The 27,273-nt window shown below is 41.3% G+C and overlaps 3 protein-coding genes across 12 annotated transcripts in view; all 3 read left to right on the top strand.

Annotated features, from left to right (window-relative positions):
- Window positions 1-311: 311 nt before the first annotated feature.
- Window positions 312-3,759, top strand: LOC124039289 (urokinase plasminogen activator surface receptor-like). Of its 9 annotated transcripts, XM_046355222.1 has the most exons (7): window positions 312-375; window positions 462-598; window positions 832-908; window positions 1,096-1,212; window positions 1,317-1,531; window positions 2,320-2,436; window positions 2,523-3,759. In XM_046355222.1, exons 3-7 carry the CDS (start codon window positions 860-862, stop codon window positions 2,667-2,669), a joined length of 645 nt encoding a protein of 214 aa, XP_046211178.1. In that variant the 5' UTR covers window positions 312-375; window positions 462-598; window positions 832-859; the 3' UTR covers window positions 2,670-3,759. The 9 variants fall into 9 exon arrangements, with proteins under 9 accessions (XP_046211178.1, XP_046211185.1, XP_046211183.1 ...); XM_046355229.1 differs by having other exon boundaries at window positions 348-598; window positions 851-908; window positions 1,099-1,212; XM_046355227.1 differs by having other exon boundaries at window positions 348-598; window positions 1,099-1,212.
- A 5,873-nt stretch (window positions 3,760-9,632) lies between these two features.
- Window positions 9,633-11,707, top strand: LOC124039288 (urokinase plasminogen activator surface receptor-like). Its single transcript, XM_046355221.1, has 5 exons — window positions 9,633-9,743; window positions 9,940-10,056; window positions 10,248-10,403; window positions 10,544-10,648; window positions 10,788-11,707. Exons 1-5 carry the CDS (start codon window positions 9,695-9,697, stop codon window positions 10,976-10,978), a joined length of 618 nt encoding a protein of 205 aa, XP_046211177.1. The 5' UTR covers window positions 9,633-9,694; the 3' UTR covers window positions 10,979-11,707.
- Window positions 11,708-13,549: 1,842 nt separating this feature from the next.
- dnah9 (dynein, axonemal, heavy chain 9) overlaps window positions 13,550-27,273 on the top strand; it is a 151,310-nt gene continuing 137,586 nt past the window's right edge. For both annotated transcript variants that reach the window (XM_046356968.1, XM_046356967.1), the window contains exons 1-13: window positions 13,550-13,950; window positions 14,779-14,975; window positions 16,805-16,963; window positions 17,147-17,277; window positions 17,513-17,724; window positions 18,075-18,308; window positions 18,948-19,115; window positions 19,727-19,843; window positions 19,910-20,060; window positions 20,276-20,390; window positions 20,506-20,574; window positions 26,473-26,599; window positions 26,798-27,053. In XM_046356968.1, the coding sequence (XP_046212924.1) occupies window positions 13,600-13,950; window positions 14,779-14,975; window positions 16,805-16,963; window positions 17,147-17,277; window positions 17,513-17,724; window positions 18,075-18,308; window positions 18,948-19,115; window positions 19,727-19,843; window positions 19,910-20,060; window positions 20,276-20,390; window positions 20,506-20,574; window positions 26,473-26,599; window positions 26,798-27,053 (2,287 nt within the window). In that variant the 5' untranslated portion in view covers window positions 13,550-13,599. The remainder of the gene's footprint in view (window positions 13,951-14,778; window positions 14,976-16,804; window positions 16,964-17,146; window positions 17,278-17,512; window positions 17,725-18,074; window positions 18,309-18,947; window positions 19,116-19,726; window positions 19,844-19,909; window positions 20,061-20,275; window positions 20,391-20,505; window positions 20,575-26,472; window positions 26,600-26,797; window positions 27,054-27,273) is intronic.

Below are 27,273 nucleotides of genomic sequence, written 5' to 3'. Positions count from 1 at the left end.
AAAATCAACTGAATGTGCTTTTCTTTAAAGACAACTTGTCGTCTATCCAAATTCTGAGATATTTATGAGCAGGGGCACGATCAATGTGGCCACCATCCAAGCTATAAGATGCCGAAACATTTGAGTCATTATGGTGCGCTCTCGAAAACAAATGAGGAAGCATGTTATGAGAGGGCTTGCCTGGTCGCACAAGTAACCTATCAGCACCCTTTAAAACTTTAAGTCACAATACTTGCCAACTATCTGATATGAGATTAAATGAAAAGATCATCAAATCTCATCAAATAGTTGAACACTGGCTTAATTACATGAGTTTTACTTGAAACTCAGGAATGGGAGTGCATTGCATAGGAAGATAGATGTAGGAATTGTACTGTATGTTCTTTATTTTATGATACATGTATTTTGACTTTGTAACCTTTACTGTGTATGACCTTTGAGTGTTGTTTAAAAACTGCTAGGAGGAGGGTGCAGAGATCGAGCTGCAAGATTTCATGCCCAAGGAAGTCACATTTCCTTTCTCTTGCTTGTTTAACAATAAGTGGACCTTTATCTCGAGAGGCCTGGAGTTTACATCAATGAGAGCAGTTTCACAAGGGTAAGCCTATAGTATTATAATGATTTGTAGTAGTTCGACTGATCAACAGCCTTTTGTCCAAATAAGGTTACAAAAATATATATATATTAACATGGACGTAGGGTCTAAGGACTGTAAGATAGATGGTAGAAAGTGAGTACATTTTTGTTTGAATTTCATACAGTACTCTGCGTGTTTGTCACTCACTTCTACTCGCAATTGAGTTCTTGAACAGAACCACTTCCATCTTCCAGTTATTTTTTTACTGCATAGCTATCCAAGATGAAGCTAATCCTGAAAATCTCCTTCACCTTCACACTGTTCTACACAGGTAACCTTTCAAATGGTGTTGTTTGGTTCCAATCTGTTATTGGAGCCAAAATGTCCATATGTTCACCTTATTTCCACATACGGTAGCAGTTGGTATACATGTTTAGTCTGTTAATTATTAGTTAGTGCGTTTGATCAATATTTAGATGTTTTGTGACTTTATTCCTGTGATCTGGTGTATTCTTCAGTAGCAGACACACTACAGTGCTACACTTGCGAGTCTGATGAGTGCAGCGAAGCAACGTTGGAGTTGTGTTCTAGGGGAGAGGTGTGTTCCACTAGGACAACAGTATTTGGTGATTTAGGTAAGTCTGGTTTGGAGTTGACTGTGTTCTTGTAATGAATGGTTGCAATAAATTCCAGGCTGATTACATAAATATGGTCCCGATCTCTCCCCCCCCCTGGACAGAAGAAACTCGGGAGCCCTTTCACTTTAAAGTCACTGTAAAGTCACTTTTACCCCCCCGTCAGGCACCAGAGTCTCTAAGGATTGCACCACGAGAGAGGAAACCTGTGTATTCATGGATGCAACAACAAGAACCTCAATCAGTGGTGGATACACACACACCTCCAACGCCGCGTACTGCTGCAGCACGGACGGCTGCAACAAGAATACTCTCCCAGGTAAGCTCATACATCGTTTCTCATTTCTTCAATTCTCTCAGAATCACACTGGTGACGTGGTTTCAGTATTTCATAGAAACACTACGGGCAACATTTTCTTAGTTTAACATTGTGCATAGTGAAAAACGTACCATGAACCTCATTATAACCTGGCAGCGTGATTTAATTGGATAATTTTCTTCAACAATGTGCATTATAAAGAGATCACTAAACTCACCTCCTTATAACACACATTGAAGAAAGAAAAGTGTTCAGCAAGATCACACTGTGAGTTTACAGTGTGGTTTATGGCTCTTTTGCATGAGGAAAACGTTTCCCCTATGTATTGTCAGTGCCTGATAAGTAGAGACTACTACTGATATAGGGCTGCAGGTAACCTAGGAGTGTTGGCAGGAAGTGGGCTGGCAACCGGAGGGTTGCTGGTATCAAATCCAAGCTCCACCACTGTGGCAGCCCCCCGCACCTCTCCAAAACATGTGTATTTTCACTATGTCTTTCGGAGGGGTTTGTTTATAAGTGGATGTCACATGTCGGTTGGACCACTCGATTTGACCAATAAAGTCATCTTATTTTAATAAAGGACAGAACAGTGACATGACATCTGAAGCATGTATAAGGCTACACATCTGAGAGACAACACAAGCACAGCCATTATGTCAAACACTCCAACCGATTGAAATCAAATAATTGATCAATCAAGTTCTTGATATTTAGTTTAAAATCTGTAGGTTTAATTAAGGACTTGTTTTACAGGATACTGACATTTGTATTTTTCACCTGTGGTACAGTGCTCAGTGACAAGCCCAATAAACTACAATGTTACACCTGCAAGACTAAAGGGGATCAAGTCTGCAACACAGTTGTACAATGTGTTGGAGTTGAAGACCACTGCTTCAAATATACAGGTAGTTCATTTTCAGTGGCATGAAATCCCTGGGAAAGTATTGAACATTTGCTTTCATGATTTTTGTTTTGTTTTTCATGTTGCCAGTGCCCGTTGGTGATGGAAGTAATGATGGACGACACCTGGGCTGTGCCTCTGCTGATGTATGCCGCTGGTCTGAGACATCCCCCTCTACGCCTAACTTCAACTGTTGTGAAGGGAGTCTCTGTAACAAAGCCACGGGGATTGGACTGAGTGCTCTCCCTCTTCTGCTGGGACTCCTCATCTCACTGGCCTAGTTAGTGGGAGGATTCATGGTAATCCCAACCGTTAAGAGTGATGTGTGTCCACAAGATCAGGAAATGTTGGAGATTAATTTGTTCGTAGAAATTAGGAAGGATGATGATTTGTATAAGGCTTTTAATTCAAATAAATAGTAAAAAGTAGGCCGTTTTAATATCTTTAATTTGGCACTCTACTCTGTAATGGGATATGATTTTAACATCACTGTATTTTATAAATGCTTATTATCACTATACCACTGCAGTGTATGTTACATAATGTATAGTACAAAGCTCAAGGTTGCACCCTTCCTCTCTCATAGGGCCCGATCAGGCCTTTCCTACGCACTTCTCAGTAGTTGGTATTCAGACTTACCTTATGAAGGTGCATAACGGGCCTTGCAGGTGTGGTTTCCTTGCGCACACTGAGTAAACAAATGTAATTCAGCTGCTGAAAACCCTCCCACTTGCTGGCCAATATATTTTCTCACAGAGTTTTCATTCAGTAGGTTTTTCAGTACATTTATCTTCAGCAATTCCGTTAAAACCATAACTTTTTGGGTGACTCGACCAAATTCACATAGACATGTGAGTTATAGATCTTTCATTCCCATTGAAAGCAAGTCTAAGAAGCAGTAGATCTGTTCTAGGTGTACTATTTCTATGCTTCCCGTTCTGAAGTTCCATTTTTGCATCATTTATTTTTGGTTTTGTATACCACTTTCATACAGCTGAATATGCAATATCTTTGGTTATGGAAAATATATTTCACAGTGGTTTAGATTGTACAATGATTATCTACACAATGACTGCTTGTTATGTCACATTAACTGAAATTCCGAGAACTATTTGATTTTTTGCAAACAGCAAATGGCGGAGTGATCTTTGCACAGGGTGTCTTTACGGTGTGCCTTTAAGTATAATTTTGTGGACAGACTAGAGTGTCACGCCTTGGTCTTAGTATTTTGTGTTTTCTTTAATTATTTGTTCAGGCCAGGGTGTGACACGGGGTTATTGTATTGTCGTATTGGGGATTTTGTAGGCATTGGGATTGTGGTTGATTAGGGGTGTGTCTAGTATAGGCTTGGCTGCCTGAGGCAGTTCTCAATCAGAGTCAGGTGATTCTTGTTGTCTCTGATGGGGAACCGTATTTAGGTAGCCTGGGTTTCACTTTGTATTTCATGGGTGATTGTTCCTGTCTCTGTGTAGTTTCACCAGATAGGCTGTAATTAGGTTTCATGTTCCGTTTTGTTGTTTTGTATTTGTATCAGTTATTTCATGTACCGCGATTCATTCATTAAAGACATGAGTAACCACCACGCTGCATTTCGGTCCGACTCTCTTTTGACAAACGAAGAACGCCGTTACATAGAGTACATTGAGAGATTGGGTTCAGAAAATAGGAATCAATGAGGGAAAACCATGTAAATATATGCATATTCATTACCATTTCAACACCAACTGGTAAATGTAAAAATACTCTGATCTTGTAGATTATGAATCATAACAAAACAGGTTTGGAGAGCCTTTATGCACAAAAGACACTGAATGTATAAAACATTAGGAACACCTGCTCTTTCCATGACATAGACTGACCAGGTGAATCCAGGGGAATGCTAGGATCCCTTATTGATGTCACCTGTTAAATCAATCCACTTCTATCAGTGTAGATGAAGGGGAAGAGACAGGTTACAGAAGGATTTTAAAAACTTGAGCCAATTGAGACATCGATTGCGTATGTTGTGTCATTCAGAGGGTGAATGGGAAGATAAAATATTTCAGTGCCTTTGAATGAGGTATGGTAGTAGGTGCCAGGAGCACTGATTTGAGTGTGTCATGAACTGCAACATTGCTGGATTTTTTTATGCTCAACAGTGTGTATTCTTATTTTATTGAATCTTCATTTAACTAGGCAAGTCAGTTTAGAACAAATTCTTATTTTCAATGACAGCCTAGGAACAGTGGGTTAACTGCCTTGTTCAGAGGCAGAACGACAATTTTTACCTTGTCAGCTAAGGGGATTTGATCTTTCAACCTTTCGGTTACAAGTCCAACACTCTAACCACTAGGCTACCTGCCACCCCTCACGGCCTACCCCGACCAAACCCTAACCCGAATGACGCTGGGCCATTGTGCACCGCCCTATGGGACTCCCAATCACAGCCGGTTGTGATACAGCCTGGAATCGAACCAAGGTCTGTAGTGATGCCTTTACGACTGAGATGCAGTGACTTAGACTGCTGCACCACTTGGGAGCCCAATAATGATCCACCACTCAAAGGACATCCAGGCAACTTGACACAACTGTGGGAAACATTGGAGTCAACATGGGCCAGCATCCTTATGGATTGCTTTCGACACCTTGTAGAATCCATGCCCAGACAAATTGAGACTGTTCTGAGGCCAAAGGGGGTGCAACTCAATATTAGGAAGGTGTTCCTATTGTTTTGTACACTCAGGGTATGTTGATGAATCAAAAATACAGTGGTTTGATTCATTTTGAAAATTGCCACATTCAAGTCTTTAACCCATGGTAATGTTGGAAGATTAGTGTATATGCAATGATAGTAGGGAGAATAGTGTACAATAGCAGGCTATTGACTCGTCTATTGCCTGCACTAACCATGGAACTGTGTGACAACACAAACTGTTATGGCTTGGTCTGCACTCGGCTCCATAGCGATTTAATTAGCCTACATGTCCTTTTGGTAACACTTTACTTGACACCCAGTGTCATAACACGGTCATAACCATGTCATAATATGTCATACCAGCTGACATTACGTGTCATAACCTGTCATAATATGGTTAGAACCCTGTCATGACACATATGTTTTGACTTGTTGTGACAAATTGCATTATTTTATGGCTGGTTAGGACACCTGCTTAAGAGTGTCAAAACCTATAAAACCTCCCACACAAGGCGAAACATTCCATGATACCGTAGCCTACGTGTCAACAGTGTGTTTATGTTATAGAACATTTTCTGAAATGTATCATATTAAATTATCATTGTAATTGCGTACACATTGATGTCAGACATGCACCTACCCCAATGCTCTGTTGCTGATGACTGGGATGAATGCAGGAGAAGATTTCAGGATCAGGATAAAGATGCCCTCTTTTTGACTGATGGCTGACTTAAGGGCATGTACGTGATAGGCCTATCGGGTGTATATGATTATGATAGTCATAATGCTTCATGGCAGTGTCATTAAGGGCATGTACGTGATAGGCCTATCGGGCGTATATGATTATGATAGTCATAATGCTTCATGGCAGTGTCATTAAGGGCATGTACGTGATAGGCCTATCGGGCGTATATGATTATGATAGTCATAATGCTTCATGGCAGTGTCATTAAGGGCATGTACGTGATAGGCCTATCGGGCGTATATGATTATGATAGTCATAATGCTTCATGGCAGTGTCATTAAGGGCATGTACGTGATAGGCCTATCGGGCGTATATGATTATGATAGTCATAATGCTTCATGGCAGTGTCATTAAGGGCATTTTCCACATGATTTAAAATATGATGAAAAAAAACGACTGTAAAGATTTTATTACAACAACAACAAAGGATTTTAGAAACAAACTTTCAAACGAAAGGAAACTGAACAAATGTGGGTTTTGACACGCTTATAACCAGCCACAAAATAACACACATCACAACAGGTGTAAACATATGGGTCATGAGAGTGTTATGACCATATTATGGCAGGTTATGACACGTTACATCAGCTGTTATGACATATTATGACATGGTTATGACTGTATCATAAGATGTTATGACTCTGGGTGTCAAGTATAGGGTTACATGTCTTTTTTTACATTATCAACTGTTACTAATGATCCTCAGCAACAACCACATGTCCGTGACGAGGTTTACAGAGGAAGCTAATGAAGGTAAACGAAACAATCCAATGAAATGAAATGATAACGTAGACTAACTGAAGGGAACCAACAGTAAATTGTCAGTTGAATATATGTGGTTATTAGGCCTACTGATGGTCGATACTGATAGTGGTATTTAAAATGATAGAAATAGGGAACATCGAAAGTCGGGGATAGCCTATAATTGCCCATCCTTGCAAGTTAAAAGGCCGTACAATTTAAATTCTGCATAATGGGTCCACATTTCATAAACTACTGTGGGATATGTTGATATGCTTCAGTTTGGTGCCATATGGCTGGTTTCAGCGATTATAAGGTCAAATACATCTATATCTAAAACACGTGTCATTTATATTTACAATTCCCTTATCCAAACTGATTACTCATTTAACTAGTTCTTATCAATAGCTCTTATCAAGTTGCAAATCACTGTGCATAGAGAAAGGTATTACTTCTTTCGGAGAAAAATTAAGTAGATGTTTTTTTCTCACTTGGAACCGGCAGGATCGCTACACCTTATTCATGGTTTCCTTGTGCATAAAAGTGGTGGAAATATTGGGAAATGAAGTCTATTCTCATGCTTAAGTTCAAGGTCAGAATACATACTGTATATAGAGACGTGCATACAAAGGGAATAGAGTTCCATTTACGCGCTTAACTCAGGTCGGAACTGGGACCATAGTGATGGGGGTAATCCACGGTATGTACATTTAATAACAATGTGGGATTACAAAATATGTGTTTATGTTTGTTTGACATTTTCTGTACGATTTCTACTTTTTAAAGTACTCTCGGAAGACTAGCCATTGGTGGGCTAAGAGAGGTCCTAATAATAAATAAACTATAAAAATAAAAAATTAAACGTGTTTTATTCGTACCTGAATGAGGGAGTGTGTCCTGAAAGGGCTTGACTCCACAGGTGTGTCTGTCTGGAGTCTGGAGCAGCGTCCTGGGCAAACTGTACACTGAGTCTACAAAACATTACAAACCCCTTCTCTTTCCGTGACATAGACTGACCAGGTGAATCCAGGGAAAGTTGTGCTCCTTTACTGATGTCACTTTGATGAAGAGGAGGAGACAGGTTTAAAGACAGGTTTAAAGGGAGGATTTTTAAGCATTGAGAAAATTGAGACATCGATTGTGTATGTGTGTCATTCAGCGGGTGGATGGGCAAGGCAAAATATTGAAGTGCTCTTGAACCGGGGTATGGTAGTAGTCACGTTCAACAGTTTTCCGTGTTTATCAAGAATGGTCCACCACCCAAAGGACATCCAGCCAACTTGACACAACTGTGGGAAGAATTGGAGTCAACATGGGCCGGCATCCCTGTAGAATGCTTTCGACACCTTGTAGAGTCCATATCCGATGAATTTAGGCTTTTCTGGGGGAAAAAAGGGGTGCAACTCAATATTAGGAAGGTGTTCCTAATGTTTTGTACACTTAGTACACTCAGTGTAGATCAAGTAATTGACCATTGTGAAAATAGACTCTATATGAATGATGAAAAAACATGATTTGTTCCAGTTTGACCTTACTGCGAGCATGATTTGTTCCAGTTTGACCTTACTGTGAGCATGATTTGTTCCAGTTTGACCTTACTGTGAGCATGATTTGTTCCAGTTCGATCTTACTGTGAGCAATGATTTGTTCCAGTTCAACCTTACTGTGAGCATGATTTGTTCCAGTTTGACCTTACTGTGTGCAATGATTTGTTCCAGTTTGACCTTACTGTGAGCATGATTTGCTCCAGTTCGACCTTACTGTGAGCATGATTTGCTCCAGTTTGACCTTACTGTGAGCATGATTTGTTCCAGTTCGACCTTACTGTGAGCATGATTTGTTCCAGTTTGACCTTACTGTGAGCAATGATTTGTTCCAGTTTGACCTTACTGTGAGCATGATTTGTTCCAGTTTGACCTTACTGTGAGCATGATTTGTTCCAGTTTGACCTTACTGTGAGCAATGATTTGTTCCAGTTTGACCTTACTGTGAGCATGATTTGTTCCAGTTTGACCTTACTGTGAGCATGATTTGTTCCAGTTCGATCTTACTGTGAGCATGATTTGCTCCAGTTTGACCTTACTGTGAGCATGATTTGTTCCAGTTTGACCTTACTGTGAGCATGATTTGTTCCAGTTTGACCTTACTGTGAGCATGATTTGTTCCAGTTTGACCTTACTTTGAGCATGATTTGTTCCAGTTTGACCTTACTGTGAGCATGATTTGTTCCAGTTTGACCTTACTGTGAGCATGATTTGTTCCAGTTTGACCTTACTGTGAGCATGATTTGTTCCAGTTTGACCTTAATGTGAGCATGATTTGTTCCAGTTTGACCTTACTGTGAGCATGATTTGTTCCAGTTTGACCTTACTTTGAGCATGATTTGCTCCAGTTTGACCTTACTGTGAGCATGATTTGTTCCAGTTTGACCTTACTTTGAGCATGATTTGTTCCAGTTTGACCTTACTGTGAGCATGATTTGTTCCAGTTCGATCTTACTGTGAGCATGATTTGCTCCAGTTTGACCTTACTGTGAGCATGATTTGTTCCAGTTCGACCTTACTGTGAGCATGATTTGTTCCAGTTTGACCTTACTGTGAGCAATGATTTGTTCCAGTTTGACCTTACTGTGAGCATGATTTGTTCCAGTTTGACCTTACTGTGAGCATGATTTGTTCCAGTTTGACCTTACTTTGAGCATGATTTGCTCCAGTTTGACCTTACTGTGAGCATGATTTGTTCCAGTTTGACCTTACTGTGAGCACATAAAGGAATGCAAAGGTGACATTCATACAAAAAGGACGCAGTGTCAGCAGCAAATGTGTTGAGCAAATGTTGTATATTTTGTTTGGCAGACCTTTGTGTCTGCTATGATAAACCAACCACTCTACAGCCCTTGGAAATATAGAGATAAATGTCACATTATAACAATACTGTACCTGATACATTTGGGGGATTTGGGAAATTAATGATTAACTTATGTGGATAAGAAACAGTTTGAATAGGCTGAACGATCAGTAAATGATGTGAAACGGTTGAAAGACAGCTGTATTTGTAAGGAGCTCAGTTCATTTGTACCTCATAGCGGTCTATCTATCCACGATGAAGCTCATCCTGACAATCTCCTGCGCCTTCACACTGTTCTACACAGGTAGCTGACTGAATCCAAGTAGATTGGTTCTTACATACACCTTATTTTGACATACAGCCGTTATGTTTAATTTGATGTATAATAACACGATGACGATCGCAATTGATGAGTTTAGTTAATTGTTTGTTTAACGATCGACCACTATTGATATATACATGTTTCTTTTTTTCATAATCTTGGATGCTTTGGTTTCTAGCTGACATGCTCAATTGCTACACCTGTGAGCCTGAGGATGAAAAATGTCGGACAAAAGTATTAAAGAACTGTGTGAAAGCAGTATGTTCCACCTTAACACGCATCGAATATCCTTCAGGTAAGTATGGAGTTGAGTCTGTTCTTGTAATAATGGGTTTTAATACATTTCAGACTCATTACACATTGAAGTATTTTTCCCCCAATATGTTTCTATTTTATATTTCAAATGTACAATTACACCATTGTTACAGTTTGCATTGTGAATGATTTTGAACCTCTCCTCTCCTCTCCTCTCTCCATCAAATTCAGATTCCATCAGAGTATCTAAGGGTTGTACGTATGTAGCCGAAACCTGTTATTTTATGGATAAAGTAACAGAACTGTCAATAAACAACGGATACAGACAAGCCTCCCAATCCTCGTTTTGCTGCAACACAACAGGCTGCAACATAGACACCCTCCCTGGTAAGAACACCCATCTTGTCAAATTTACAAGCTCTCAGCTCTGCATTGATGGTCTAGTTTGAGAAAAGCAACGCTTGATATTTATTAGTTTGCGTAGGTTGTTATTTAATGACATGGTTGTTAATCTGTGGTCCGGGCAGCTCTCAGTGACAAGCCCAATAAACTACGATGTCACACCTGGGTGAATGGTACTTATGAAGTTTTGCAATGCGTTGGAATTGAAGACCACTGCTTCAAATATAAACGTGAGTTCATTTTCACTGGCATGAAACCCCATGAGACGTGACACGTTTGAATTATTTTAATACTTCATTTCTAGAGTTCCAAAGAGACATTGACAACAGAGATGTTTTAGAGTCTTTCTTTTGTTTTGCATGTTGCCAGAGCTCACTACTGATGGGGGAAAAGTCACCATTTATGGAGGCTGTGCCTCCAGTGACTCATGCCTCTGGTCTGAGATGCCCAACCAGACGAACCTCAACTGCTGCAAGGGGAGTCTGTGTAACAAAGCCATGGGGATGAGTCTGAGTTCTCTCCCTCTTCTGCTGGGTCTCCTCCTCATCTCACTGGTCTAGTTAGTGGGAGGATTCATGGTAATCCCAACCGTTGGTGTGATATCCACAATAAATCAATGTGTCAATATTTTGGTACATCTAAGAAATTTGAAACATAAGTAACATTATTGTGTTTGAATGTTAATTTATTCGCAAAAGAAATGGAAATTGTAGAATTGTTTTAAAATCTGTAGTCACTCATGTCACTCTTTACTCTTTACTTGTACGTTACGTTACTGTATATTATAAACTGTCCTTAATGCTGATTGGCTGACAGCCGTGGTATGTCAGACCGTATACCACGTGTATGACAAAACATGTATTTTTACTGCTCTAATTACTTTGGTAACTTTGGTTACTTTGGTATATTATTAAGCAATAAGGCCCAAGGGGTTTGTGGTATATGACCAATATACCACGGATAAGGCCTGTAATCCAGGCACTCTGTGTTGCATCGTGATTAAGAACAGCCATTAGCCAATTTATATTGGCCATATACTATACCCCCTTGGGCCTTATTGCTTAATTATATAATGGCATAATATCACCACAAAACTATGCTACATACGGTACAGTGTAAAGATCAAGGTTGTTCCCTCTCTCTCATCAACTTCAATTGTACTCTCTTCCTAAACAAAGGTCTTACACACATCTGAAAGCAGGAAAGGAAAAGGAAATAGAGAGAAGGACCACCAAACATCTGATGCTAAACCAAAGAATGTTAACGAGGCCATAAATATATTTTTATACCTTTCTACTATAATAATAATAATATATGCCATTTAACAGATTTTATCCAAAGCGACTTACAGTCATATTCTACGTACTATGTTTGATACGATGCCATTATCGGGTGAACGTAGCAGGGTAAAGTGAGGTCTGATGGGGCAGAGTAAACAGATTTAGGAGATAGGTTTATTCTCAGGTATAGGATCATACCTATATTTTCACTTCTCTTAGTTTTTTCTGTACTGCTTTTCAGTTGAGGCTTGTAAACTAGCTGAGGGTTGTAACATGGCAGTGTGTACCCATTTATATCAACAGTTATTATCAATCAGTTATTATATGCTTAATGTGCTTTGGGACTAATAAAATAAAAGTAAATAATCCTATATGTGGATGCCTGTCATCTTTATTTGTTTATTTTGTGAAGATTAATAATCCCACAGTGGCTCAGACACAAAGGCATCTGTGGTAGTGTACATAACCATGCGAACAGATAGCCACCCGGCTAGCTGTTAACAACAGCCCTCTTGTATCAGTGACGAAGACCCTCTTTGATTGTGGAATGGAAAGCCGGACCCTGGGTTGGTCTGGTTGTTGCCTTTGGTCTGTCATGCTAATCTTCAAAGAGGGAGACAAACTGAGACTCCTTGGTCGATGGGTTCCGGGCACACACATACACTGGGTTCCCGGCACACAAACACATACACACACTCGCTCAGACACACTCACCCACACTTACGCAGACACACACACACACAGACACACAGACACTCTCTCTCCCTCCCCCTTTCTCTCCTATGGAGGTCTACGCTGTTTACTCAGAGTTCACTTATCCCTTTGAAAGTGGACAAAAGAGGACAAAGACAAATATTTTATATTATGCTGCTGATAATGCCTTTATTTCATCCCCACATCAGAACCCTGAATGATAATAAACACTTTCTGTTTTCCTTTGCCAGATTTGACATATGTATCATCATGATGTTAGGATTGCTGATATTTACTGTACGTGACAGAAAGATGGAAAAACACAAACTGTTCATTGGTGGTTGGATCTTTTTAATCAGGAACAGAGAAAGTACATCTCAGATACTGTATAATGAATGAAGTAGTAGTGCAATATTTAGTGTTTATGGCCAATGCTTTTATGTCCCATTTGCTTTTAGATTTATCAGTCTTTCAAGCTTCAAAATGTTATGTTCATACTATTTTCACAAGGAGATAGGATTGCTTGATGTGCTTTATACGTCAAAGTAAATAGAAACGTAAAACCTCAATAAAGTTCCCAAAAAAGGTCATGCTTTATTAGGGTCAGCTATTGGTTAGGACCAGCCCTTACCCTTAAATAGAGGTCACTGGAGTGGTTGGATGAGGTTGACTAGGGTAGCTGTTTGTACTGCACTGGTGCCACTTTGTGGCAGCTATTGGCAATTGCATGTTTCTGTATTTGGGATAAGATAAATGGTCCGTCTATGGCGTCTTGCTCAACATTATACGCAAAAATGTGGGATAGCCTAATAGAAGGCCTACGATTTGAGACTGAAATTATTTCCCTTGAAATGGTGTGGTGGTAGGCTACCCTGCATGTTTCCTTTTGCGCACAACGTTTTACAAAAGTGTATCACCTGTTGCAGTGCTTCTCATGTAGACTAAAGTTCATATTCTCCTCTGTCTTGAGAAGTCGGCACACAAACAGAAAGCGCGACTAGTTACCTAGTTAACCTATCTGGAAGAATGACATGGGTCAGAGCAAGGGGGTAGCTTTTGTTCCCCAAGCAACGGATGGTTCATTAATGCAAACACAGCGTTACTATGGAGGCCAGGACACAATCACTTTATACACAAACCCTCTCACGCCACCGGGTCACTGTGGCAGTGGGCTGAAAAGCCGAGGAGGATAGTAGAACAGGGCAAGAATGGAAGATTCTCCGGCGGAGGATAGGAGATTCGAATTCATAGAGAAATACGTGTTAAAAACTCTAAAACTGAAGCAAGACCGGTGGCAAAAATGTATTTCCACCGATGACAATAAGCAAGTTATTCAAGAGTTCTTGGACAAACCCGACCAAATGACACTGGTCGTGTCTCTGAATTCAGCTGGTCACTTGCTGCTCACTGTCGGGTTTCCAGCGACCGTTAAAAACAAGGGTGTTTACTTCGTCAAAAGAAGCAAAACAGCTCTAACCCCTGACTCGATGAAAAGTCATTTGGTATATGGAGACTTGTCCTACGCGCCGCTTGACCAGTTTTCTGCACTAGTGGAGGAGGTAAGAATTAAAGCAATGCTCACTGCGCAGGACAGCTCACCCATAACAGGTGTGTGTGTATGTTACAAACACTTGAACCAAAATCAACGACAATACTTTACCTCGGCATCTCATATTATTTTTAGGTAATGAAATGAGCAGTGGTGGAATAAGTACCCAATTATCATACTTGAGTAAAGGTAAAGATACCTTCATAGAACTTATCTCAAGTAAAAATGAAAGTCACCCAGAAAAATACTTACGTATGAAAGGTAAATGTAATTGCCAAAATATACTTATGTATCAAAAGTAAAAGTATAAATCATTTCAAATGGCTTATAATAATCAAATCGTACAGCACAATTAACTTGTTTTTTAAAAATGATTATTTACCAGCGGATAGCCAGGGCACACTACAACACTCAGACATAATTTACAAACGAATAATTTATGTTTAGTGAGTCCTCCAGGTCAGAGGCAGTAGGGATGACCAGGGATGTTCTCTGAGTGAACTGGACCATTTTCTTGTCCTACTAAGCATTCAGAATGTAACGAGTACTTGGGTAACGAGTACTTGGGTGTCAGGGAAAATGTATGGAGTAAAAATTACATTATTTTCTTTAGGAATGTAGTGAAGTAAAAGTAAAAGTAGTCCAACATATAAATAGTCAAGTAAAGTACAGATACCTAAAAAAACGACTTAAGTAGTACTTTAAAGTATTTTTACTGAAGTACTTTACACAACTGGAAATGAGTGAATAATAGCTATTATTATTATACATTATTTTGTAATACTCTTTACTGTGATAAAGTTGATGTTATACTTATTCTCCCCCTTATGCCTTTCAGGTTGTGGTCCCATTGCTGTCCAACGGCAGGAACCACAGTGAATGGCCTCAGGTGGTATCCCAGGACATTCAGCGCCATGTTCATTCCCTGAAGACCAATGTGTTTGTGGTGTCTGGCCAAGTGAAAGGCAAGACTCTGCTGCCTTTACCACCTGGGGCAGAGAGAGTAGAGCAGGCTGCCTTGGAGAGGGACAAGAGGTAACCTAAATGACCGGCTGTCTCATATTATAACAGGACATTACAACACAGTAGGGTTATGCATTATAACATGTAATAACATTAGTGTTCAAATACACTGCTCAAAAAAATAAAGAGAACACTTAAACAACACAATGTAACTCCATGTCAATCACACTTCTGTGAAATCAAACTGTCCACTTAGGAAGCAACACTGATTGACAATACATTTCACATGCTGTTGTGCAAATGGAATAGACAACAGGTGGAAATTATAGGCAATTAGCAAGACACCCCAATAAAGGAGTGGTTCTACCGGTGGTAACCACAGACCACTTCTCAGTCCCTATGCTTCCTGGTTGATGTTTTGGTCACTTTTGTATGCTGGCGGTGCTTTCACTCTAGTGGTAGTATGAGACGGAGTCTACAACCCACACAAGTGGCTCAGGTAGTGCAGCTCATCCAGGATGGCACATCAATGCGAGCTGTAGCAAGAAGGTTTGCTGTGTCTGTCAGCGTAGTGTCCAGAGCATGGAGGCGCTACCAGGAGACAGGCCAGTACATCGGGAGACGTGGAGGAGGCCGTAGGAGGGCAACAACCCAGCAGCAGGACCGCTACCTCCGCCTTTGTGCAAGGAGGAGCACTACCAGTGCCCTGCAAAATGACCTCCAGCAGGCCACAAATGTGCATGTGTCTACTCAAACGGTCAGAAACAGACTCCATGAGGGTGGTATGAGGGCCCGACGTCTACAGGTGGGGGTTGTGCTTACAGCCCAACACCGTGCAGGATGTTTGGCATTTGCCAGAGAACACCAAGATTGGCAAATTCGCCACTGGCGCCCTGTGCTCTTCACAGATGAAATCAGGTTCACACTGAGCATGTGATAGACGTGACAGTCTGGAGACGCCGTGGAGAACGTTCTGCTGCCTGCAACATCCTCCAGCATGACCGGTTTGGCGGTGGGTCAGTCATGGTGTGGGGTGGCATTTCTTTGGGGGGCCGCACAGCCCTCCATGTGCTCGCCAGAGGTAGCCTGACTGCTATTAGGTACCGAGATGAGATCCTCAGACCCCTTGTGAGACCATATGCTGGTGCGGTTGGCCTGGGTTCCTCCTAATGCAAGACAATGCTAGACCTCATGTGGCTGGAGTGTGTCAGCAGTTCCTGCAAGAGGAAGGCATTGATGCTATGGACTGGCCCGCCTGTTCCCCAGACCTGAATCCAATTGAGCACATCTGGGACATCATGTCTCGCTCCATCCACCAACGCCACATTGCACCACAGACTGTCCAGGAGTTGGCAGATGCTTTAGTCCAGGTCTGGGTGGAGATCCCTCAGGAGACCATCCGCCACCTCATCAGGAGCATGCCCAGGCATTATAGGGAGGTCATACAGGCACGTGGAGGCCACACACACTACTGAGCCTCATTTTGACTTGTTTTAAGGACATTACATCAAAGTTGGATCGGCCTGTAGTGTGGTTTTCCACTTTAATTTTGAGTGTGACTCCAAATCCAGATCTCCATGGGTTGATAAATTTGATTTCCATTGATAATTCTTGTGTGATTTTGTTGTCAGCACATTCAGCTATGTAAAGAAAAAAGTATTTAATAAGAATATTTCATTCATTCAGATCTAGGATGTGTTATTTTACTTTATTTTTTTGAGCAGTGTATGTAGGCGTGTTATAACATATAAACCTGTATTTCCCCAGACTTGATAGATATCAACATGTTTTATGATTCAGCTGGAGTCACCAGATCTTTAGGCTACCCTAGCCCTAACCAAGACCTAACCCCTAACCCCAGTCTCAAACCCCTATCTAACCCATGTTATCGCCACCTACAGGGGAGATGTAGTGGACAAGAGCATCATCCATGCCATTGAGTCAGTGGTGATAGAATGGAGCCACCAGATTCGTGGGGTCCTGAAGAAGGACTCATCTGAGCCTCTGCTGGAGGGAAAGAGTCCCACACCACACACTGAGATCAACTTCTGGAGGAGCAGGTCAGTACTGTAGTGGGCCTACACTATATGCCAGGGCCCTGCGTTGTGCTCAGTAGGCAGGAAACAGTAGCATGTTTTTTTTAAACAGTGACCCATATATAAAGAAATGTTTGTTTTTTCTCGATATGTATGCATATAAAAACGAATGCATATGGCACTACTCAAATTAACTTCTCTGTATAGATATGCAGACCTGGAGTGCATCCACTCTCAGTTCAAGTCCTCCAAGGTGACCAAGATGGCAGAGCTGCTGGATGCCATGGAGAGCAGCTACTACCCTGCCTTTAAAGACATGCTACAGGACGTTCTAGCAGGTAAACTAAAGCCCCATTTTAACACATTGGCGATAAAGTAAAACCGCACTGTGGGTTCAACTAATGTTAATGCTGTATCGGAGGTGTTCATTAGGTGCTACTAAAACTAAGACACCATGCAAGCTTTCTACTATCTTTGTGTCCGAAGGGACTGGGGACCCCGAATTGTCCTATTGTATTAGAATGTAGTGAACTTGTGTGTGTCTGATTCTGTATCTGCCTGTGTGTGCCCCAGCCCTAGAGGAAGCTAAGGACATTTGTACGTACCTTCGTCCGCTGCAGCGTCTCTTTGAGGACCTGGAGAATGTGGAGTTCCCTGAGGTCAAGGGTCAGATCGGTCCTCTGATGCACATTGTGTGTCTGGTGTGGTCCAACTCACGCTACTACAACACTCCAGCACGCCTTATCGTCCTGCTACAGGAGACATGCAATCTACTCATACAACAAGTACACAAATATACAGTCAATCATGTAATACTGGTGGTAGTAATAACTCTATGAAGTACTTTTCCTCCATTTTGCAGTAATGCGACATATTCTCCAGTTGCATTGAAAAACAATGTTTATTTTTGTTTTTAAATGACGTTCATGTTTTGATGTGTGCTTTACTTACACGACTTACGGGACTGTGACCATGACCACATTCATACAGTCTCATGAATATACATGAATGTTGTGGATTTGACTGCTAACTGCTGTTTTGATTGTTGTATATGTATAGGAAGGTGAATATATGTGTATCTATGGATATGGGTCTTCATTTGACCTCACAAACTCTGATTTGTCCTCCACCTCAGGCGCGGGTGTATCTGAGCCCAGAGGAGGTGCTAAAGGGAGACGTGTCTGAGAGCCTGCGGAAGGTCCAGACCTCACTGGACATCCTAAACACCTTCAGACTGACCTATGAGGAGAAGAGGGCCAGCCTGGGCCAGTACCAGAGGAAGGGCAGGGAAGTCCGACCGTGGGACTTCCACCCACTCATGGTCTTCTCTGGCCTCGACCGCTTCATGGACCGTGTCAAAACCATTGAGGTGAGGATCAATTCATTAAAAACAGGGTTGACTTTAAAAAATTAAAAAATATTTTAAAATTTCCTTTAGAAACATTTATGGAATATTGAAACACATTAACTTATTGAACACATCAAAGTAGTGAAAATACACCCTACAGACATCAATATTGTACAGATATCAGGATTCATATCTATTCAGTCCAAACACACACTAATAAGCCAAACATACTGTGTACTAGGGTTGGGCTGTATTAAGATTTTCATACCATCATACAGTTCCTGTACCATACCAGGATATACGGTATTACCGGCAGTGTACACAAGGGGCACTATTTCTTTCCAAACCCCCCAAAAATAGCAACGAAAAGTATTGATCCAAGCTAGCCACTTAACTAGCAAGTTAGCAAACCAAATGCATAGCTGGAGCCCTGAGCTGGAGATAATGTATTAATCACATATTAATTCCCCCCCCCCCCCCCCGGATTTTGAAAATCATACAGTCGTCATTTCAAAATACCCTGTTATACGGTATATACTGTATACTGCCCCAGCCTACTGTTTACCATAAACACCATAACCGCAGCCAATACACTACATTAAATGCTTGATGTTTAACAGGGTCTCCTCTGTGTTTGTCCCTCTCTGTCCCTGTCTGTAGGATGTCCTCCTGACAACAGTGGACCTGTTAAAGCTGGAGAAAGTGGAGTTTGGAGGCATCCGAGGCAGAGCTCTAAGCCAGCAGGTCCTGTGGCTCCACCAGGAGTTCCTGGACACATATAAAGTCCTCACTGAGAAGCCCTACGACTGCCTCGACGTCAACAATACGGTACAGCAGGGTTCCCCAACTGGCAGCCCGCGGACCGAACTACGGCGCATGGGTGATTTTATTTGGCCCCCAAAGTTTTCTGAGCAACAAAAAAAATAATACATATATAAAATATATATTATATATGTCTTTTTTTGTGAATTGTTGGACATAAAAGACTGTAAAAATACATTTGTTCCAATTGATTGTTCCAAAGTATTCCCACGCAGAGATATATGTGATTGTATACAAGTCTAAGCAAGGTTTGAAATGATTATGTTTTAGTCAAATATTATATCTGTTTGGGCTTCTTGCTGTCAATTTGCAAATGATGTGTTTTTATGTTCCGCCCCCCGACCATCCACTGAGGAAGAAATCGGCCCGTGGCTGAATCTAGTTAATGATCCCTGTGTTACTCTATAATGAAGAAGGAATATGGGAACAAGGGGCAGTTGTATGGACCCAGTTTAAGTTAATAATAATCTACTGTAACAGCAAATATGGTTAATATTGGCCAAACACATTTGAAGTGAAGCAATTTATTTGTGGGCTGTCTAAAAGCGCTGTCAAAAAGGGCTTGAAAGGGCTGTCTAACTATCTACCTGACTGTGTGTGTGTGTGTCTCCATGTAGGAGTTTGAGGCAGACGTGTGTGAGTTCAGATGTAAGGTGGAGGATACAGACCGTCGTCTGGGAGCAGTTTTCTGTCAGGCCTTCGATGATGCCTCTGGACTGGAGCACGCATTCAAGGTGAGGAGAGGCACACCACACACACACACACACACACACACTGATACCCTACTGTCCTCCCTGCAGGTGCTGGATATGTTTGGCAGCCTGTTAGAGCGCCCCCTCGTGGCAGCGGATGCTCTGGACAGATATCCTCTCCTTATCAGCCTGTTTGACAGAGAGCTAGACTGCTGCAAACTGCTCTTCAACAAACACACACACACACAGGAGGAACTAGGTAAAACGCCTTGCTTTTAACTCACGCCATTTTATATCATAATTTCATACCAAAGTAATACATGTAAAGAAATCATCAACACTCTTGCTATGATGAACGTTTGACCGTTTACTAGTTTGCCTGCCACTGTTATCACTGCTGCCACATGATACTGTTTCTCCAGAACCTTTACCTCTCTAGTTCGTTCTTCAATCTGTGCGTTTCTATCACTCCAGGTTATACTCCTGTGAATAGGAACATGCCAGCTGTAGCAGGAGGTATGAGGTGGGCTCAGCAACTACAGGAGAGAATCCAGACCCCGTTCTCCATGTTCAGATACATCACCCACCCGTGAGTCTCCTCTCACCCCGCATCGCTACTTTACCCCTTAGATTCTGCTGCTGGTGGTTGTACCAGTATTAGCTTAGCAGAAGTTCAGCCTTTGGGTGTGGTGGTTTCTTCTCAGGTGTCTGGAGTCTACAGCAGGAGAAAGAGCCGTACAGAAGTATGAGGAGATGATGCAGTTACTGGATAGGTATTTTAACTCAATTTTATCTCTGTAACCCCCCCCCCCCGAGATCTTTTCTGCTACCACTTTCTGAACAACTCTATTGAAATGCGTTTAAAAATAAAATCCTGTAAGCTTTATAGAAATGCAGCATTTCTTTCTAGTGTAAATCAGTGTAGTGGATTACGTGTATGGAAGGCACGGCCACAGCGGAATATAGCATGGAGACATGGAGCTCCAGTCGTGATTTAGGTTTCCATTGTGGCAGTGTGGTTCACGGAGCTCTCATAATCTCATATGCTCTGTCATCATACTAATACCCTGTGTACAATGGCACTACACAACACGTCCAACATAGGAACCTGCAAGACAAAGCATTCTATTGTGTTTCAATGATGTTCTCTCTCTGTGTGTGTGTGTGTGTGTGTGTGTGTGTGTGTGTGTGTGTGTGTGTGTGTGTGTGTGTGTGTGTGTGCGTGCGTGCGTGCGTGCGTGCGTGCGTGCGTGCGTGCGTGCGTGCGTGCGTGTGTGCGTATTATTGTTATTTTATTGTGTTGCTATTTTCTTTTTGTATCTATTTGTTAATTTCCTTACTTTTTAACGGCATTGTCGGGAAAGGGCTCGTAAGTACGCGTTTCACTGTAAAGTCAACACTTTTTGTATTCGCCGCATGTGACAAATACCATTTGATTTGATATACGCACGTACACACATAACCACTCACATTACCACTCACATAACCACTCACATTACCAATCACATAACCACTCACATTACCACTCACATAACCAATCACATAACCACTCACATTACCACTCACATAACCAATCACATTACCACTCACATAACCACTCACATTACCACTCACATATCCACTCACATTACCACTCACATTACATTACACTCACATAACCACTCACATTACCACTCACATAACCACTCACATTACCACTCACATAACCACTCACATAACCACTCACATTACCACTCACATAACCACTCACATTACCACTCACATAACCACTCACATTACCACTCACATAACCAATCACATTACCACTCACATAACCACTCACATTACCAATCACATAACCACTCACATTACCACTCACATAACCAATCACATTACCACTCACATAACCACTCACATTACCAATCACATAATCACTCACATTACCAATCACAAACCACTCACATTACCACTCACATAACCACTCACATTACCAATAACATAACCACTCACATTACCAATCACATAACCACTCACATTACCACTCACATAACCACCCACATTACCAATCACATAACCACTCACATTACCACTCACATAACCACTCACATTACCACTCACATAACCACTCACATTACCAATCACATAACCACTCACATTACCAATCACATAACCACTCATTACCACTCACATAACCACTCACATTACCACTCACATAACCACTCACATTACCACTCACATAACCACTCACATTACCACTCACATAACCACTCACATTACCAATCACATAACCACTCACATTACCACTCACATAACCACTCACATTACCAATCACATAACCACTCACATTACCAATCATCACATACCACCACATCACATTACCAATCACCACTCACATTACCACTAAACCACTCACATTACCAATCACATAACCACTCACATAACCAATCACATTACCACTCACATTACCAATCATAACCACTCACATTACCAATCACAACCACTAACCACTCACATTACCACTCATTACAATCACATAACCACTCACATTACCACTCACATAACCAATTACCACACATAACCACTCACATTACCAATCACATAACCACTAACCACATTACTAATCACATAACCACTAACATTACCAATCACATAACCACTCACATAACCAATCACATAACCACTCACATAACCACTCACATTACCAATCACATAACCACTCACATTACCAATCACATAACCACTCACATTACCACTCACATTACCAATCACATAACCACTCACATTACCAATCACATTTCCACTCACATAACCACTCACATTACCAATCACATAACCACTCACATTACCAATCACATAACCACTCACATTACTAATCATATAACCACTCACATTACCACTCACATTACCACTCACATAACCACACACATAGCCACTCACATTAACACTCACATTACCAATCACATAACCACTCACATTACCACTCACATAACCTACTCACATAACCATTCACATTACCAATCACATAACCACTCACATTACCACTCACATTACCACTCACATAACCACTCACATTACCAATCACATAACCACTCACATTACCACTCACATAACCACTCACATTACCACTCACATAACCACTCACATTACCAATCACATAACCACTCACATTACCACTCACATAACCACTCACATTACCAATCACATAACCACTCACATTACCAATCACATAACCACTCACATTACCACTCACATAACCACTCACATTACCACTCACATAACCACTCACATTACCAATCACATAACCACCCACATTACCACTCACATAACCACACGCATTACCACGCACATAACCACTCACATTACCAATCACATAACCACTCACATTACCACTCACATAACCACTCACATTACCAATCACATAACCACTCACATTACCACTCACATAACCACTCACATTACCACTCACATAACCACTCACATTGCCAATCACATAACCACTCACATTACCACTCACATAACCACTCACATTACCAATCACATAACCACTCACATTACCACTCACATAACCACTCACATTACCACTCACATTACCAATCACATAACCACTCACATTACCAATCACATAACCACTCACATTACCACTCACATAACCACTCACATTACCAATCACATAACCACTCACATTACCACTCGCATAACCACTCACATTACCACTCACATAACCACTCACATTACCAATCACATAACCACTCACATTACCACTCACATTACCAATCACATAACCACTCACATAACCACTCACATTACCAATCACATAACCACTCATATTACCAATCACATAACCACTCACATTACCACTCACATTACCAATCACATAACCACTCACATTACCAATCACATTTCCACTCACATAACCACTCACATTACCACTCACATAACCACTCACATTACCAATCACATAACCACTCACATTACCAATCACATAACCACTCATATTACCAATCACATAACCACTCACATTACCACTCACATTACCAATCACATAACCACTCACATAACCACACACATAACCACTCACATTACCACTCACATAACCACTCACATAACCACTCACATTACCACTCACATAACCACTCACATAACCACTCACATTACCTCTCACATAACCACTCACATAACCACTGACATTACCCATAACATAACCACTCACATTACCACTCACATTACCACTCACATAACCACACACATAACCACTCACATTACCACTCACATAACCACTCACATAACCACTCACATTCTGTTGCATCAAATGTACAATATCACCCGTTCCATTGTTGTCCCTGCACCCAATCTAAAATACCACGATGAACAACATGTGTCCCCTGCACCCTGCTCAATCCAGTCAGACTTTAGGGACCTTGTTATACAGTTGTAATCAGCAGTGCTGCTTACGTATTCCAATCAGCTATTAAAGGCATTCAAACACACACACACACACACACACACACACACACACACGCATGCACACACACGTGTACACACACACACCCACACACACACACACACACACACACACACAGGTCATTATGCTAACACTAAACACTGTGATTTATAGTTTTAGCCCAGGCGTTTGATTGCCTCAGCGTCTGCTGTGCCTAACTCGGGAGATGAACCATCAGCAGGAATCCAATAAGGACCTCAGTGCTCTGAAGCCCTCACCATAAACAGTATCTTTACAGATTGGTACAGCCGTCCAGGAGCATGACATATTGTCTGTTCACTGAAGTGAATGAATCCGTTTAGTCGTCCCCTACTGTATGTTCCTCCTCCTTTACTAGACTCCCTGTGTATGTGAGAGATTCAATAAATGAAATCAGCCACCCGAACCTGTTCACCCCGCTATGATCTACAAGGTGGAGACAGTACAGGTGCATCAAAGCCGGGACCGACAGACTGAGATACAGCTTTTTCCTCCAGGCCATCAGACTGTTAAACAGTCACCTCTAGCCTCATTCACTGTTCTCTCTACCCTGCACCTTAGAGACTGCTGTCCGATGTATATAGAGAACACTGGTCACTTTAATAGTGTTTACATACTTTTTTACTCACTTTATACTGTAGTCAAGTCATTGGACACTGGTCACTATAATACTGTTTACATACAAAACACACCATTATATGTCTAAATATATGCAGTACCAGTCAAAAGTTTGGACACACCTACTCATTCAGGGGTTTTTCTTTATTTTTTACTATGTTCTACATTGTAGAATAATAGTGAAGACATCAAAACTATGAAATAACACATATGTAATCATGTAGTAACCATAAAAGGCTTAAACAAATCAAAATATATTTTAGATTTTAGATTCTTCAAAGTATCCACCCTTTGCCTTGGTGACAGCTTTGCACACTCTTGTCATTCTCTCAACCAGCTTCATGAGGTAGTCACCTGGAATGCATTTTAATTAACAGGTGTGCCTTGTTAAAAGGTCATTTGTGGAATGGGTGGCTACTTTGAAGAATCTCAAATATAAAATAAATGTTGATTTGTTTAACACTTTTTTGGTAACTACATGTGTCATTTCATAGTTTTGATTTCTTCACTACTATTCTACAATGTAAATGTAGTTAAAAAATAGTTAAAAAATAAAGAAAAACTCTTGAATGAGTAGGTGTGTCCAAACATTTGACTGGTACTGTATATTTAAGCAATAAGGCCCGAGTAGGTGTGTTATATTGTCCATATACCACAAACCCCAGAGGTCCCTTATTGCTATTATAAACTGGGTACCAGCAGTAAAAATACATGTTTTGTCAAACCCATGGTATATGGTCTGATATACCACAGCTGTCAGCCAATCAGTATTCAGGGCTTGAACCACCCAGTTTTTAAATATATATATTCCGGTCTCTGACAATGCTCGTTCTGATATTTCTTTTTTTTTTCTGGATAATGTGTGTATTGTTTATTTTACTTTAAAAAAAAATGTTAGGTATTACTGTGCTGTTGGAGCTAAAAACACAAGCATTTCGCTGCACCTGCGATAACATCTGCAAATTCATGTACGTGACCAATACATTTAGATTTGATATGTCTGTGTTGTTCTCAAACCTCATTTTGGTTTAGTCGCTTTCGCTGCACGTTTCTGTTTGTTACTGAAGAGCATTCTTTTTTTTAATACAGTGGCTCATTAGAGAAACAAATGTCTGTTATTACAGTTCATTGAAATCTGCAGTAGCTTGTTTAGCATTAACAGTGTAATAGGAATGTGTTACTTGTTTTGTTAATTGATCAACTAACTTACTCTCTAAACCAGTGTTTCCCAACTCCGGTCCTCGAGTACTCCCAACAGTACACATTTTTTATTGTGGACAAGCACACCTGATTCTACTTGCCAACTAATCATCAAGCCCTTGACAAGTTGAATCAGGTGTTTTTGTCCAGGGCTACAATAAAATGTATGCTGTTTGGGGTAGTCGAGGACCGGAGTTGGGAAACACTCTCAACCAACTAATTCTCTAAACCAGTTTTCTGGTCTACTTGATAATTTGTTGCCTTCACCCAGTGTCCCAGGTCTAAATCAGTCCCTGATTAGATGAGGAACAATGAAAAAAAAGCAGTGGAACTGGTTTCGAGGTCCAGAGTTGAGTTAAACTAACTAGCTTTGATAACCAACCACCTCCCCCAGTTACTCCTGTCAGCTGTTTGATGTATGGACTGAGACGGTGGGAGAGAAGTCCCAGTACAATCTCAACCTCCCCCTCATCAGCCGAGACCCAGCTACCCGCCTCATCTCTGTCAATTTCAACCCACAGGTACTATAAACGTAACTCTGTCAGTTTCAACCCACAGGTACTGCTAGGGGGTAATGATCTGGTATTCAACATTACTGTAAATTACATTGTTGCTACAGTGAACTTGTTATTTTTCCTCTCCCCCTCCACCTCTCTCTCTTTCCCTTCCTCCTATCTCCTCCCCCTGAAACCCCACCTCGCCCCCCCCCCCCCCCCCAGTTGGTCTCAGTCCTGAGAGAGGTGAAGTACCTGAAGGCCAGGCAGACAGAGTCCATCCCGGACACTGCAGAGCAGGTGTACACTAGCAGGGGTCAGCTGTGGCAGTACATAGCCAACCTGGAGCTCACTGTGAGGCGATACAACAAGGTGGTGAGCACGGTTCTGGAGGTGGAGCACCCACTGGTACAGGGTCAGCTCAGAGACATCGACACGCATCTCAGAGAGGCAGAGGAGGACATCAACTGGAACAGCCAAGGTCAGAGGTCAAAACTACAGGGGGAAGTGGGGCATTACGGGTGCCCTAATGTTTCAACTTGGGCAAAAAACGTCCACAATTTCCTTCTCACTTGGGCTTGGCTACATTACTCTACTGTTCTACTGTAACTACTGTATATTCTCCTCACATGCAGATGACTAAGCCACAGTGCTTCAATCATTGATTGATACAGTGTGATTCAAACCGTGTTGTTTGGGAG

The sequence above is a fragment of the Oncorhynchus gorbuscha genome, linkage group LG07, assembly GCF_021184085.1.
Source record: "Oncorhynchus gorbuscha isolate QuinsamMale2020 ecotype Even-year linkage group LG07, OgorEven_v1.0, whole genome shotgun sequence".
Classification (NCBI taxonomy): domain Eukaryota; kingdom Metazoa; phylum Chordata; class Actinopteri; order Salmoniformes; family Salmonidae; genus Oncorhynchus; species Oncorhynchus gorbuscha.
The sequence above is the reverse complement of the archived record's forward strand: the minus strand, read 5'-3'. Positions and strand labels throughout refer to the sequence as shown.

Excerpts from the sequence above, each read along its gene's own strand:
- LOC124039289 (XM_046355222.1), top strand. The coding sequence starts at position 860 with ATGAAGCTAATCCTGAAAATCTCCTTCACCTTCACACTGTTCTACACA. Across the intron at positions 1,213-1,316 it reads AACAGTATTTGGTGATTTAG|AAGAAACTCGGGAGCCCTTT; the intron begins GTAAGTCTGGTT and ends CCCCCTGGACAG. Across the intron at positions 1,532-2,319 it reads CAACAAGAATACTCTCCCAG|TGCTCAGTGACAAGCCCAAT; the intron begins GTAAGCTCATAC and ends CCTGTGGTACAG.
- LOC124039288 (XM_046355221.1), top strand. The coding sequence starts at position 9,695 with ATGAAGCTCATCCTGACAATCTCCTGCGCCTTCACACTGTTCTACACA. Across the intron at positions 9,744-9,939 it reads CTTCACACTGTTCTACACAG|CTGACATGCTCAATTGCTAC; the intron begins GTAGCTGACTGA and ends TTTGGTTTCTAG. Across the intron at positions 10,404-10,543 it reads CAACATAGACACCCTCCCTG|CTCTCAGTGACAAGCCCAAT; the intron begins GTAAGAACACCC and ends TGGTCCGGGCAG.